Source organism: Benincasa hispida, chromosome 1, assembly GCF_009727055.1.
Source record: "Benincasa hispida cultivar B227 chromosome 1, ASM972705v1, whole genome shotgun sequence".
In the NCBI taxonomy this organism is placed as follows: domain Eukaryota; kingdom Viridiplantae; phylum Streptophyta; class Magnoliopsida; order Cucurbitales; family Cucurbitaceae; genus Benincasa; species Benincasa hispida.
Window position 1 is genome coordinate 14,236,913 of NC_052349.1, and position 13,357 is coordinate 14,250,269.

The following is a 13,357-nucleotide window of genomic DNA, read 5'->3' on the forward strand; positions in this document are numbered from 1 at the left end:
CAAGTTCTACCGAATGACATTAAGATAACAAGGAAGGGTATAAATAGGAGGACAATACTACTATGGCTAAGCTCGATACTATTTTGATTGAAATACTAACGTATCAGAAATCATTTGCTTCAAACAAAAAACAACGACACAATTTAATCCTTTGCCAATTTGAGTTCCCACGTCGAGACTCCATGTGTAAAAAGAGACTTATTATCATAAAAAAAGGGTCAATGCTTCGATCTCAAATCAACTCTAATGAAAAACCAATCTCATCTCATGAGAACACAAAAACAAAGAAAAGGGAAGAAATTAGAGAGGAAGAGAAGTGGACACAAGAGGAATGGACCGTTACAAAGGGCAGGGGAAGAAGGGTTAAGTTTAAAGAATAGAGATAGACGGCATGATAGTCTAGTTAGCTACCATAAAAAGATTGAATTTTTTTTTGGGCTATAACAATTAAACCAATGCATAGGGAACAGCCAAAAAACAGAAGAAAAAGGGTCTAAACAAAATGAGAGAGAGAGAGAGAGAGGGGAAATAGAGCAGGAGAGAGGACTGCAAGTTCGAATTATTCTTCTTCTGTGTATGATTGCTTTTATAAATACTCAGTAGTCTCTTTTGGACTCTCTTTCTCTCTCTCTAATGCCCTTTAATTTATGGTATATGTGGTACGTCCCCGAGGCTGCGCGATCAGAAACAGAACCGAATTAGAGGATAGAGAAACAGAGTAAAGAGAAAACAGAGTCTTTACAATTTTTTTTTTGAAAAAAAGGAAAGAGAAAGGAGGAGATGGATGGGGGGGCTGGGGGCTCATAAGCCTTTTACACGTGATAAAGAAAACACCAAAAGCCACCTTGCATGCGTGTATAAAGTTTCTTCTTCATCATCATCTCTCTTTCTCCACGCCCTTCTCTTCTTCTTCTTCTTCTTCTTCTTCTTCTTCTTCTTCCTTAAATCTCTCACATTAAACCCCTCAACCCACTTTTTGCTTTACTCTTCTTCACATTCTTCACCCATTCCCATTTCAATCTATTTTTTTTTTCTGTTTGTTTGTTCCAGTTTTGGTACCTCACTGCTTGATTGGATTGGATTGGATTGGATTGGTTTTGGGTGAGTTTTGTGTTTTGAAATTCTGGGTTTTCTTCCTCCTCTTCACTGGTACTTCTTGAGGATATTCAATGGGGCCTGCCCCCTTTTTTACATCATTAAATCTTTTGGTATTGGATGGATAGTGATTTTACTACCCTTTTCAATGTTTATTCTTTGTCTTTGGATTTGTTCTTGATTTTTGTTTTCTTCTGGATGGTTTTATTCTCTGTCTCTGCCACTTCCCTAAGTTCCATATCTTCCTCTTCCTTTTAATACCATTTTCTTTTCTTTTATACATACTCCTCTTGCGTTTTTATCTGCTTGGGTTTACTCATCATCCCCTTCGAGATTTTCGTTTCTAATAGGCAGACAAGACTATGTAAATAGGTTTGTCTTATGGGTATTTCCACTTTGGGTTTATTTTTCTGGGTTTTCTCTGTTTTGTCTTGCTTTAATGGAAGATTTCATCCCTGGTTTGAAATCCAGACTACCAAACAAGATCTGGGTTTCGGAATTTCGTTCACTTTTTTTTGGACTCTTCTCTCTGTATATAGGAATTTTCGAGCCGTCGGGGATGGTTTTCTTTTTTGATCTTTGTATATAGTACTGGTTCACTGTTATATGAAAATGAAAGCTCGTTTGATTGAATTTCTTTTACCATGTTTTCTTTAGGGATATATATGCTGAAACGATGATTTTTTCAATTGGGTTTTTTTTTTATTTTGCAAAGGAATAGTAATGCTTGAAAATGTTTAAGAAACGGCCAAAATTTTATCCCGCTTTCAACTTTACTTTGCGTATGAAACAATGGATGTATTTCTCTGTATCATTCTCTGTTTTTTTAACCTTTTGAAGAATTTTTCGTCATATTGTTTGCTGACATGCAATTTTCCTCTTCTGGGTTGTTTTTTTTCCCCTCCTTAGTAGGATGACGTCTTGAATCCGTGAAGAAGAGGGAAAATGAGTTCAGAGTAAACGTGACTGTGAAGAAACTTCATGTACACCATTTCGTGAACCTTTAAGCTCATTCCAAACGAGTTATTGCGCCATTGCCAGTTGATTTTCGAGACAGTAAAAGAAACCCACCATGCCAGTACGGCAAATGAAAGAAAGCTCCGAGCAGCACCTTGTAATCAAAACCCACTTGCAGAACTCTATTCAAAAAGCTCCAAAATCAACCCAAAATGGAAAAGGTCCGCCGAATCTGGAACACCAAAACATCAAATCTCGAAACCCATCATCTCCTCCAAGTAAAAACAGGGGCCGGAGAAGGAGCAGAGGCGGCCGGAAATCCGATCAGGGAGAAGTGTTTATGAGGCCCAGTTCTCGGCCCTGCACAGTGGCGCGTAAACCCGATGAACCGGAGTTTAACGCCGGAGCTCTGGTGACAAGTACTAATCCAAATGGTGTGCAAATGGGTTTTCGAAATTCAAGCAAGTCTTTGAGTTTTGCCCCAAGGCCTGGATTCGGACAAGTTGGAACAAAATGTATTGTAAAAGCAAACCATTTCTTTGCAGAGTTACCAGACAAGGATTTGAATCAATATGATGTAAGCAAGCAAGGAGTTTAACAGTGTTTTTTCCCTTTGCATTCTTGTTCATGTGCCTACAACAGGCAATATGTTTTATTTGTTCTTTAACAACTGGGTAGGGCGGGAGGGAGAAGGGGAGGGGGGTCCCCTTCCCATCTGACAATCAATTTTAAGTTGCAATTTTCTTGTAAATTTTTGCTGTTGTATTGTAGTTGAAAAATGAATAAGTTTCTCTTTTCGTCACGTCATTTTCTCAACTTAAATAGCCTTCATATTGTTCTTTTTGTCCGCTTGACTTATAACTTTTCTTCCCCTATTTATTAATTCTTTTTTTGTTTTCCCGCCGTTGGGGGTGGGGTTCAACAGGTTACAATTACTCCTGAAGTGGCATCAAGAACTGTGAACAGAGCAATCATGACTGAATTGGTGAGATTATACAGAGAATCTGATCTGGGAAAAAGATTACCAGCTTATGATGGCAGAAAGAGTCTGTATACAGCTGGTGAGCTTCCTTTTGTTTGGAAAGAGTTTAACATCAAGCTTGTGGATGAAGAAGATGGAGTCAGTGGTCCCAAGTAAGAATTTACGGTTGTAACAGTGCCTTTGTTTTTTCTCTGCTCCCTCTTGAATTTGAAAACTTGGTACTTTGTGTGTTGTCATTTTCCTGTATTGTATATCTTAATTATGAAACATATCCAATGAGTTAGAAAGGAAACTAAAGTTTGGAACTAATGTGGATTGTTTCGATTGTCATTCAACTAATACAATTGTAAACTTTTAAACAAATATTCAGGAGGGAGAGGGAATATAAAGTAGTTATTAAGTTTGTTGCACGCGCAAATTTACACCATTTGGGTCAGTTTCTGGCGGGTAAGCGTGCTGATGCTCCACAAGAAGCTCTTCAAATATTGGACATTGTATTGAGAGAGCTATCATCCAAAAGGTAGAAAATCAATCTATGTTTAAGTTCATATAAGGATCAGCAACACAATCTTATGTTTTGTAACTATGTTTTGCTCATTGTGGCGGCATATCATGTAGGTACTGTCCTATAGGGAGATCCTTCTTTTCTCCTGATATTAGATCACCTCAGCGGCTTGGTGATGGGCTAGAATCATGGTGTGGTTTTTACCAGAGTATTAGACCTACTCAAATGGGACTGTCTCTGAACATTGGTAAATTGAAACTTACAATTAAAAACTTGTACTGTGATTTGTACATATTTTACCTAAGTGAGTCATCTTATTATTCTTTTCATTCTTTGTTTAAAGATATGGCTTCAGCTGCATTCATTGAGCCTCTCCCTGTTCTTGAGTTTGTTGCTCAGCTTCTAGGGAAAGATGTTTTGTCACGGCCATTATCTGACTCTGATCGAGTAAAGGTGCTTACTTTCATTTGAACTGATTGTATACTTGTTTTGACCCATAATTACTTTTCTGGTTTCCTTGTCGTTCTTGAGTGTAATTTGATTTGGAACGTAATACAGATTAAAAAGGCTCTTAGAGGGGTGAAAGTTGAAGTAACACACCGTGGAAATGTAAGGCGGAAATATCGAGTTTCGGGTCTGACATCCCAGCCTACAAGAGAATTAGTGTAAGCTTTAAAATTCATGAATATGTGCTTGCAATGGGTACCTGATAAACATTGTATTATAAGAACTAAGAAGTATTGAGATCAAACTCTTCTCCCATTTTCTTTTTCTCTATGTTGGTTGTTCACGTGTGCAAATGCTCAATGGTACTTCTTTTTCAGATTTCCTGTGGATGACAACTCAACCATGAAGTCAGTTGTTGAATACTTCCAGGAGATGTATGGCTTCACCATTCAACACGCACATCTCCCTTGCCTTCAAGTAGGAAACCAGAAGAAGGCAAATTATTTGCCAATGGAGGTAGATTTTAATCCTTCCCCTGTTATTATTTTAGTAAACATGAAACTAGACTTACTACCTTCAGTCTTGCTTTCTCATCTGGACCTGTTTAAATGACAGTAAAACATGAAGTTAGGGTATATAATCAAGTCTTTGCACCTCTAAGGCCTGCTTGCCTAACAGGAGGGGAAATATATTTTATGTGTGTTCTTTTTAACTGTAATTTGAACACTCTTGTCTTGCATTCGCAGGCCTGCAAAATTGTAGGGGGGCAGAGATATACAAAGAGATTGAATGAGAAGCAAATAACTGCACTTCTTAAAGTCACATGTCAAAGACCTAGGGACCGAGAAAATGACATTTTGCAGGTAATATTGTAATCATTTTGGGAGCTACTATTACGGGAAATTGATGTTTAAAGACTCAAACTTCTTGATCCTACCATAATCCGTAGAAAAAAAAAAGAATATTTAATGTCTCATTAGGAAGTTGACACAAAGTTAATTGCAATAATTTTATCACATTCTTTCTTGGCTATTTTCTGATTGCTGGAATAACAGTTTCGTCTCTTGTCCTTCAAACTTTGCTAGACTGTCCAACATAATGCTTATGATAATGATCCTTATGCTAAGGAGTTTGGGATTAAAATAAGTGAAAAGCTGGCTTCCGTTGAAGCTAGAATTCTTCCTCCTCCATGGGTATGCTTATTTCTTCTAATTCCATTTTATTCAGCAAATTAATGAATAGACTTGTTTACCCTGACATCACTTTGCGATGAACCAACGCAGCTGAAATATCATGATACTGGAAAAGAGAAGGATTGCTTGCCTCAAGTGGGTCAATGGAATATGATGAACAAGGTATGTGCCGTTTTAGATAAACTTCAGTCCAATGACATTATAATTCTAAAAGGGAATATGATGAACAAGGTATGTGCTGTTTTAGATAAACTTCAGTCCAATGATATTATAATTCTAAAAGGCCCAATACTTTGACTCTTCGAATGAACCTCCTGTTCTTTCTGCCATTTACCTGCGCTTACTTTTTCCTCATGTATTGCAGAAAATGATTAATGGAATGACTGTTAACCGGTGGGCATGTATCAACTTCTCTAGGAGCGTGCAAGAGAGCGTGGCTCGTGGGTTTTGTTCTGAACTTGCTCAAATGTGTCAAGTGTCCGGAATGGTATATTGGTGCTGATTCTTTCTTTTTCAAGATTAAGATGGTTCTCATTTAATTTGACCTCAAATTGATTATATCGTAGGAATTCAATCCAGAACCAGTTATTCCAATATACAACGCTAGGCCAGAACAGGTGGAGAAAGCCTTGAAGCATGTTTATCATGCTGCCATGAACAAGACTAAGGGGAAAGAGTTAGACCTATTATTAGCTATTTTACCTGACAATAACGGGTCGCTTTACGGTGAGCTGATGCAACTTGTCCACCAAAGATTACTGGCCTTATTTTCTAATAGAATGATCAGGAAATGAAGAAGATGGACCTTCTAAACTGATATTTTTCTCTTCCATCATTCTGTTTTATAGGTGATCTCAAGCGAATTTGTGAAACTGATCTTGGTTTAATATCACAATGCTGTCTTACAAAACATGTGTTCAAGATTAGTAAGCAGTACCTTGCTAATGTGTCACTGAAGATCAATGTCAAGGTATGATGCTGCTCCATAATCTTGGAATTGCACAAATAAAAGTCTTATCTTCTCCATAATCTGGTGCATTTACTTCTTCAATAAGTGCACTGGTCTGGTCTGAAGGACTTGATGGTGCTCTACTTATCCAACAATGAAAACTATAAAATCACTTTTGATTCTAACGAGTGTTGTTTGCTTTTCTTCTTTCCCCCTTTGCTACCAATGCTATCTCCTCAGATGGGTGGTAGAAACACTGTTCTTTTAGATGCTATCAGCTGCAGGATACCACTTGTGAGTGACATACCAACAATAATATTTGGAGCGGACGTGACCCATCCAGAGAACGGCGAAGATTCCAGCCCTTCAATAGCTGCTGTGCGGTTTCCTAGTAACTGATAAAATTGAACTTTTTTCATTTCACATTCCTGATTGTGTTACTAATGGAAGTTAGATCCAATGCGCAGGTAGTAGCCTCTGAGGATTGGCCTGAAGTGACAAAATATGCTGGACTAGTATGTGCTCAGGCTCATAGACAAGAACTTATACAAGACTTGTACAAAACTTGGCAGGATCCTGTCCGTGGCACTATCAGTGGTGGCATGATCAGGTACTGGTCTATGAGATCTTGTTCATTGTAGATTATGTTACACCATTTTTCTGACAACGGAGTGGATTGTGCGTACATCTCTTCTTCAAATTCTAATTCATATACTGCCAATTATTGTCACAGGGATCTTCTGGTTTCGTTTAGGAAAGCAACAGGGCAGAAACCTCTCAGGATAATATTTTACAGGTAAGCAGTTTCATCTTCATGTGATATTGAATAGTGTTCTTATTACTTTTTCGACTTTCAGTTGGATAACTTTTTCTGATTCAAAGGTGGCGTGCAAAAGAAATTATCTAGCTGAAAATTCATTGTTGAGCTTCTGAAACAATGGTTCATTATGTATAACTAGTTCCTGCTTCCATTTGTACGCAGTTTTTGTTAGTATTTGTTAAGTTTATGCATGCTAGTCTCTCATGGTGTTTGCCAATTTTCTTTCCAGGGATGGCGTAAGCGAAGGACAATTCTATCAAGTATTACTTTATGAGTTGGATGCAATCAGGAAGGTGAGGAACCGAGGAATCAGCCTCTTTGTTTTTGTTTCTGATCATATCTATAATATAGGCACCCTTTTTCTGTAGGCATGTGCTTCTTTAGAACCAAATTACCAACCACCCGTAACGTTCATTGTTGTACAAAAGCGACACCACACCCGATTGTTTGCCAACAACTATAGAGATAGAAGTAGCACAGACAAGAGTGGGAACATTTTACCTGGTACAGTTCAATCCTTGTCATTCAATCAGTTATATCTGTCTGAGATGCCGGAGTTGAGTTGTTAATCCCATAGTTGTTTCCTTTTTTCTTGTTTGTCAGGCACTGTAGTCGACTCCAAAATATGCCACCCAACAGAATTTGATTTCTATCTCTGTAGCCATGCTGGAATTCAGGTATTTTGATCTCCTCCCTCTTCTCTCCCTTCCAAGTATTTTCAACTAAGCTACTATTAGTTCATTATCTTTATCCAGACAAATTCATTCCGTCCTTGTTTGCTGCAGGGTACGAGTCGGCCAGCTCACTACCATGTTCTTTGGGATGAAAACAATTTTACTGCCGATGGAATTCAGTCGTTAACAAACAATCTTTGCTACACGTATGCAAGGTGTACGCGATCAGTTTCTGTCGGTAAGCAAGCTTTCTTTTATTAGTTTTTGAGTTCGACTACTGCCATATCCATGTTGATGATTTCAACTCAGATTTTGTAGTTACAAATTTGCTGTTCTGAAGTTGCTAGTTTTGTTTGGCATTCATGCAGTCCCTCCAGCATACTATGCACATTTAGCTGCATTCCGAGCTCGATTCTACATGGAACCAGAGATGCAGGAGAATGGCTCAGCTGGTCGTTCTGCCAAGAGTACACGCACTACCGGAGAGTCTGGGGTTCGTCCTTTGCCAGCTCTAAAGGAAAATGTGAAGAGAGTAATGTTTTACTGTTAGAAATCAGAAGCACCAAACAAAGGAGAGGCTCGTAGTCGAATCGATGACCGGAAATGTTCAGCCATCAGAAACTTGACTCTTCCTCTTCCTCTGCATTTGATGAGTTTCTATGTAAATGAATCATCATCATCATCAATGTGGGTTCAGATGTGTTGCAAAATCAGGTTGATGATTTTAGTTGGGAGTAAATGTAGAGTTGCTTAGTTAGATAGATCCCTTTGGTGAAGAGAAGAGATTTTTTTTTTTTTTTTTTTTTTTACATTTGCTTTACTGCTGCAGTTTTTAGTGTCAAAATCAAGTAACACAGACTCACCCACCAAGCCACAGATGAGAGATTCTCTTCTCACCCACATTTGTAAAGAGCTGTTTTTTCCATAATGAATCAGTATAGATGTGTTAGAAATTTCTCTCACAAAGTTAGCAGTTGCCTTAATGTGTACCCTTCATATTCCATTCCACACTTCCAAAAAGAGACTAGTCAAACTAAATCAAACTAAGGTCAGTTACAAAATGGTTTATTAGTGTGTTACTCACACTTCATTTGGGATATGAACTGTGATAAATGAATTTGAAATGCTAGTTCGTTCTAGGTTGAATCAGCTAGAACAAATAAGGAATCGAATGACTTTGGGTTCTATTAAAGTAGTTATTAAACATTTCGAAGTATTTCAATACAATATATTGAATATGCATCTAGTGATTATTAGACATTCAATCCATTATCCAATGATTATTTATAAATGTATTGACTAGCCTCCAAGGATCTACCGTAATCGCGAAAGTTGCACACTTCCACAATATTGTGTTATCAGTTCTCCACTTTGATTTCTTATTAAAGTCCTAAGATTTACTCTTCAATTTCAATAAGTTTGTCAACATGAAACTTGTTCAACTGCTTGTTTATCGGATGCGGATGATTTTCCAATACGAGAAATTAACTTGACTATAATACCAATGGTCACGATCATATTTCAATGGGACTCATAAAGTAGTGATTGTGTGGAACTCATTCTCACCCACAAGCAAGTTATTAGTCCATCTGAACTAAGGCTACCAATGTCACAATAGTTCTATATCATGACCCTCACCCATGTTTTCGAGAAAGAAGCTTGGTTAGAGAAAAGGTTTGGATAAGTGTTGAAAAACAGTTTGATCTATGTACTTTGAGGCTTGTTCTTTTTCAATCTCTATACTTTCAAAGATGTCTAAATTAGTCTTATGAGCTCATGTTTCTAGTTTGAAGTTTTTGTTATTTTTTATTTATTAAAATTGGTAAAATATAAATAAGTTTTTGTTTTCAAAGTCATGTAGCAATAAGATCAATATAGACAACTTTTTATTGGAACAAATATTTATCATAAACTAACATTTGGAATTGATTTTAGGATTATTTATATACTAAATTTGAACATTTGAAAGTATATGAACCAAAAAACCAATTCTTTAAAATACAATAACAAAAATGGTATTTTTTTTAACTTAAAATGAACCACAATTTTAATAGCATACAATCAAGGTAGGGAGAATAATGACTAGTCGATCATATTCCCATATAGTACATTATGAGATATATTTTCTTCGACATAAGAGTAAATACACAAAATGAAGAGGAGTGACTCCCTTACAAAATAAAAAATTAAAGTGAATTAATATGCAAAATGAAATAAAATAGAATGAAAGCATGAGTTGATTTGAGTTGTTAAAAATTATCAACTCAATGTTTGCCCACCAACTTTAAATGCTGGTGGAGTTTGAGTTGGTTTTTTTAGCAACTTACTCAAACTCTCCCTCAACTCACCACAACTCTCCCACCTTTCAATGTTTCAATAGCTCCACCCATCGACCATCGTCGGCGACTACCCTACCACACTCTGGTGACACAGTTCGACGACCACCTTCGCTAGCCAACTTCGACGATCAAGTATGGGCTCCAACAACCACCTCCGATGACACTCCGACAACCAACTCCGATGACCACCTTTGCATAAAAACAACTTTGATGACCACCTTCGCTTGGCCAACTCTGTTGATCAACTCCGGACTCCGACAACCACCTTTGATGATAATTCCGACAAAAATTGTCTTTGATGATCAACTTTGGTGAACACCACCTCTATCAATCAACACTAACATCCAACTCAGACGACCAACTCCGATGAAGACCACCGCTAATGAGAACCTTGGTGACAACTCTAGATTTTGTAAACATATAAATAAACCCTTAATGACAACCCTATTTAGCCTTAGTGTTTCGAACTAATTCATTTCAAACCTTTGAAAGTATGTTGTAGTATGTTTGATTTAAATTTTATTTGCATTTAGCTTTATTCTAATCTAACTATCTTACTTATAGGGCTCAAACTAATTGCACAATTCCTCTGATAATTAGTTTGTGGTTTATTAGTTTTAAATTTATAGTCTACTTTTTGTAGTCCAAATTGAGTAAAACTTAGGAACTGGCTGGGCGTCTCCATCTTTTGCAGCCCAGCCATGTGGCAAAAATCTATTGGATTAGATTTTTATTGATTTTATAATAGAAGATATTTTTTTTTCTAAACTAAACTCTGTTACATCAACGTTTTCTCTCATTTTCTCTTTCATGAAACTAGTGTCTTGCAGAAGAAACCCAAAGCACACTTCATCTTTAATTCTCTTATTTTCGTTTCTTTTTGACTGGCTCCTCAGATTGTGTGTATTTCTCAAATTAAAGACTTCTCGCAGGCACTCTCTAAGGTGTTTTACCAGTGTTTAATCCGCATATCTCAGCCTATGTCCATGTGGGTTCATTTTTTTTCTCATACTTGGACTGAGTCAATTTGTTTCTCGTTTTTATTCAATTGCTCAAAGATTTGGAGAAGATGAAAAAAAATATTTTGGTGAAAAATAATGATGCAAGCAATATAGAGGATTCAAGTTTAAAGGGAAATAATGTAGTAGAAGCACGTGGAAGTAAGAGGAAGCCTACCGTTGATCGTCCTCGTAATCGAATGAAAGATCCACTTGAAATGAGAAACATAAACAAAATGTGAAATCGGACAAAGCTTCTTCTTCATCAAATCACATTATAACCTTCACACAGGAACCAAAACAATATGTCATATATTCACTCGATTCTAGAGTAAATACATTTCGTTATTCTAATGATTATTTCTTCAATTAGAAAAATATTATGGAAAAAGATGCACAGACAATAGTTGTGTTGCTGATTATAAATCAACAAACATCTATGGATACACAAAACATGTCATTCACGACATTACTTGAGGCTAATTTTCTATTCAAAATATATTAATTGGATTTATTGAGATTATTTATTAAATGATTTTTTTTTTCTTTTTGTAAGAAACATTGGCACTTGGTAACAAAAATGCAACCATTGAAGATTAATAATTTAGAGCATTAGTGTATTTTGTTGAAGCTTATTGTGAACTAACTTTGTTTGCAATCTATTATTGTTGAATGTTTCTTTTATAATTTAGACATGATTTTTTTTGTTACATTGTTATTTTAGGTCTTCCATTTGTAATTGACTATTTAGAAAAGGTCTTGTAATTTATAATGTATAGAATCTAACCTCTAATTTTTATAAAGTGGATTGACAATTGAATTAAATTTTGAATAATTGTTTCAGATTTTATTTATAATAGAAAAAATGTATAATTATATGTCATTAAATGTACAATTGATAGTGTTAGGAATAAAATATTGTTGATTAGGGATAAAGTAACTTCACGAAACAAAAGACAGAAATGGACTCAACTTCACAAGAGACTTGTCTTCTGTCTCTCATGAAGTTAAGTTCATTGTTGTAAGTTTGTTTCGTGAAGTAACTAAAAGATCTCGTTTTGCAGAGAACCTTTGAGCGGAAGCGGATCGTCCAAATCCCATTGCGATTGAAATAAACATTTATAGTAAACAGAACAGATTATGCATAAAACATAAATTACAACGTACTTTTGAATAAGAAACAAGGGTTTAAAGATTATACCTATGAAGAACTTTTCTTCAAGTAAATCCCTTGTACTTCCACGAACACTTCGAACAGCATGAACTCTCCTTTAACAGTAGCAAGCAACAACGCAACTCTCGAACCAAAAGAGGACACTACCATTTAATTACTTAATATTCTCGGTGTGAGAATCCAAGAGTGGTGGGTCCTGATTATTTTGGTTAGAGGGTATTTATTCTTTGGAGGAGGAAGACGAATGGAAGAGGAAAAAACTTTATCGCATAGATGAAGTCTCCAATCATGTAGTAAAAGGAGTCTATCGCATAGGCTCTCAATTTTTCGTGTAGAAAATCTCAATCGTATAACGCTTCTCTCCTAGAATAATCAAATCATATTTTGTTTTATTCCATTTTGCCATAAAAATTGAATAACTTTCCACTAAGGTGGTTAGAGAGAAAAATGGGATAATTATCAAATAATTATAAATAAATATGTTAACCGACTTATCATATTATATTTATAACATATAGTTTTAATATTGCATCACATACAATATATAAATCATAGTTCTTTTGCTCTATTTTATGAATTTTAATATAAATCATATTTATATTAAATTTAACATCTATGAATCTTATTCATAGAAAATATATTTCAATCATATTCAAATATTTGTTTCTCTAATTAAACTATAATGTATCATATATATTATATCAATTATATCATATATAATTAAATTCCCTCTAATTTGAACATTTCAAATTAACCCAAAAACTGATTCTCAACTAAATCCTTTAAGCTACCAAGGGGACTTTATGGACCTGTAGCTTGAAGTTCCAATGGTATGTGAATAACTGATTAAACTCTTTAATCACATTATCCACCATCCGCTAACTGTCGGACACTGCACTAAAGATCGACGAATGTACTATTCGCACCACATATATATTCATGTGTCCATTGGATATAACCAATCAACAGTACGATACCCTTCACAAATTGCTTGTAAGTACAGCTGGGCCAATTTATTGTTTTGCCCCTATAGTTACATCTAACTCCTTAAGTACCACTAATCCCTCTAATGAACATAGATCATAGTTCTACTATGACTAAACTCCTCTTTGGCTAAGAGAGGGTGTGGCACTACATTATTTAAGATCTGAAATCGGCCCTTAAGAGAGTAATTTATCTACTTACCCTTACTTCGGAGAAGGAATGAATTCCATCTTATGTAGC

General features: G+C 35.9%; 1 protein-coding gene across 5 annotated transcripts; it reads left to right on the forward strand.

Annotated features, from left to right (window-relative positions):
- The first annotated feature begins 478 nt into the window (after nucleotides 1-478).
- On the forward strand, nucleotides 479-8,584 carry LOC120089920 (protein argonaute 10). Of its 5 annotated transcripts, none has more exons than XM_039047388.1 (22): nucleotides 479-574; nucleotides 2,005-2,629; nucleotides 2,978-3,186; nucleotides 3,405-3,554; nucleotides 3,653-3,786; nucleotides 3,883-3,992; nucleotides 4,098-4,204; nucleotides 4,364-4,502; nucleotides 4,733-4,849; nucleotides 5,072-5,179; nucleotides 5,270-5,341; nucleotides 5,544-5,666; nucleotides 5,746-5,905; nucleotides 6,028-6,149; nucleotides 6,369-6,506; nucleotides 6,596-6,738; nucleotides 6,862-6,924; nucleotides 7,178-7,241; nucleotides 7,317-7,452; nucleotides 7,552-7,625; nucleotides 7,734-7,860; nucleotides 7,991-8,584. In XM_039047388.1, the coding sequence occupies exons 2-22, from the start codon at nucleotides 2,168-2,170 to the stop codon at nucleotides 8,170-8,172; spliced, it is 2,940 nt and encodes a 979-aa protein (XP_038903316.1). In that variant the 5' UTR covers nucleotides 479-574; nucleotides 2,005-2,167; the 3' UTR covers nucleotides 8,173-8,584. The 5 variants fall into 5 exon arrangements, with proteins under 5 accessions (XP_038903316.1, XP_038903294.1, XP_038903309.1 ...); XM_039047366.1 differs by lacking the exon at nucleotides 479-574 and adding an exon at nucleotides 666-1,101; XM_039047381.1 differs by lacking the exon at nucleotides 479-574 and adding an exon at nucleotides 666-1,101 and having other exon boundaries at nucleotides 2,008-2,629.
- Nucleotides 8,585-13,357: the final 4,773 nt, after the last annotated feature.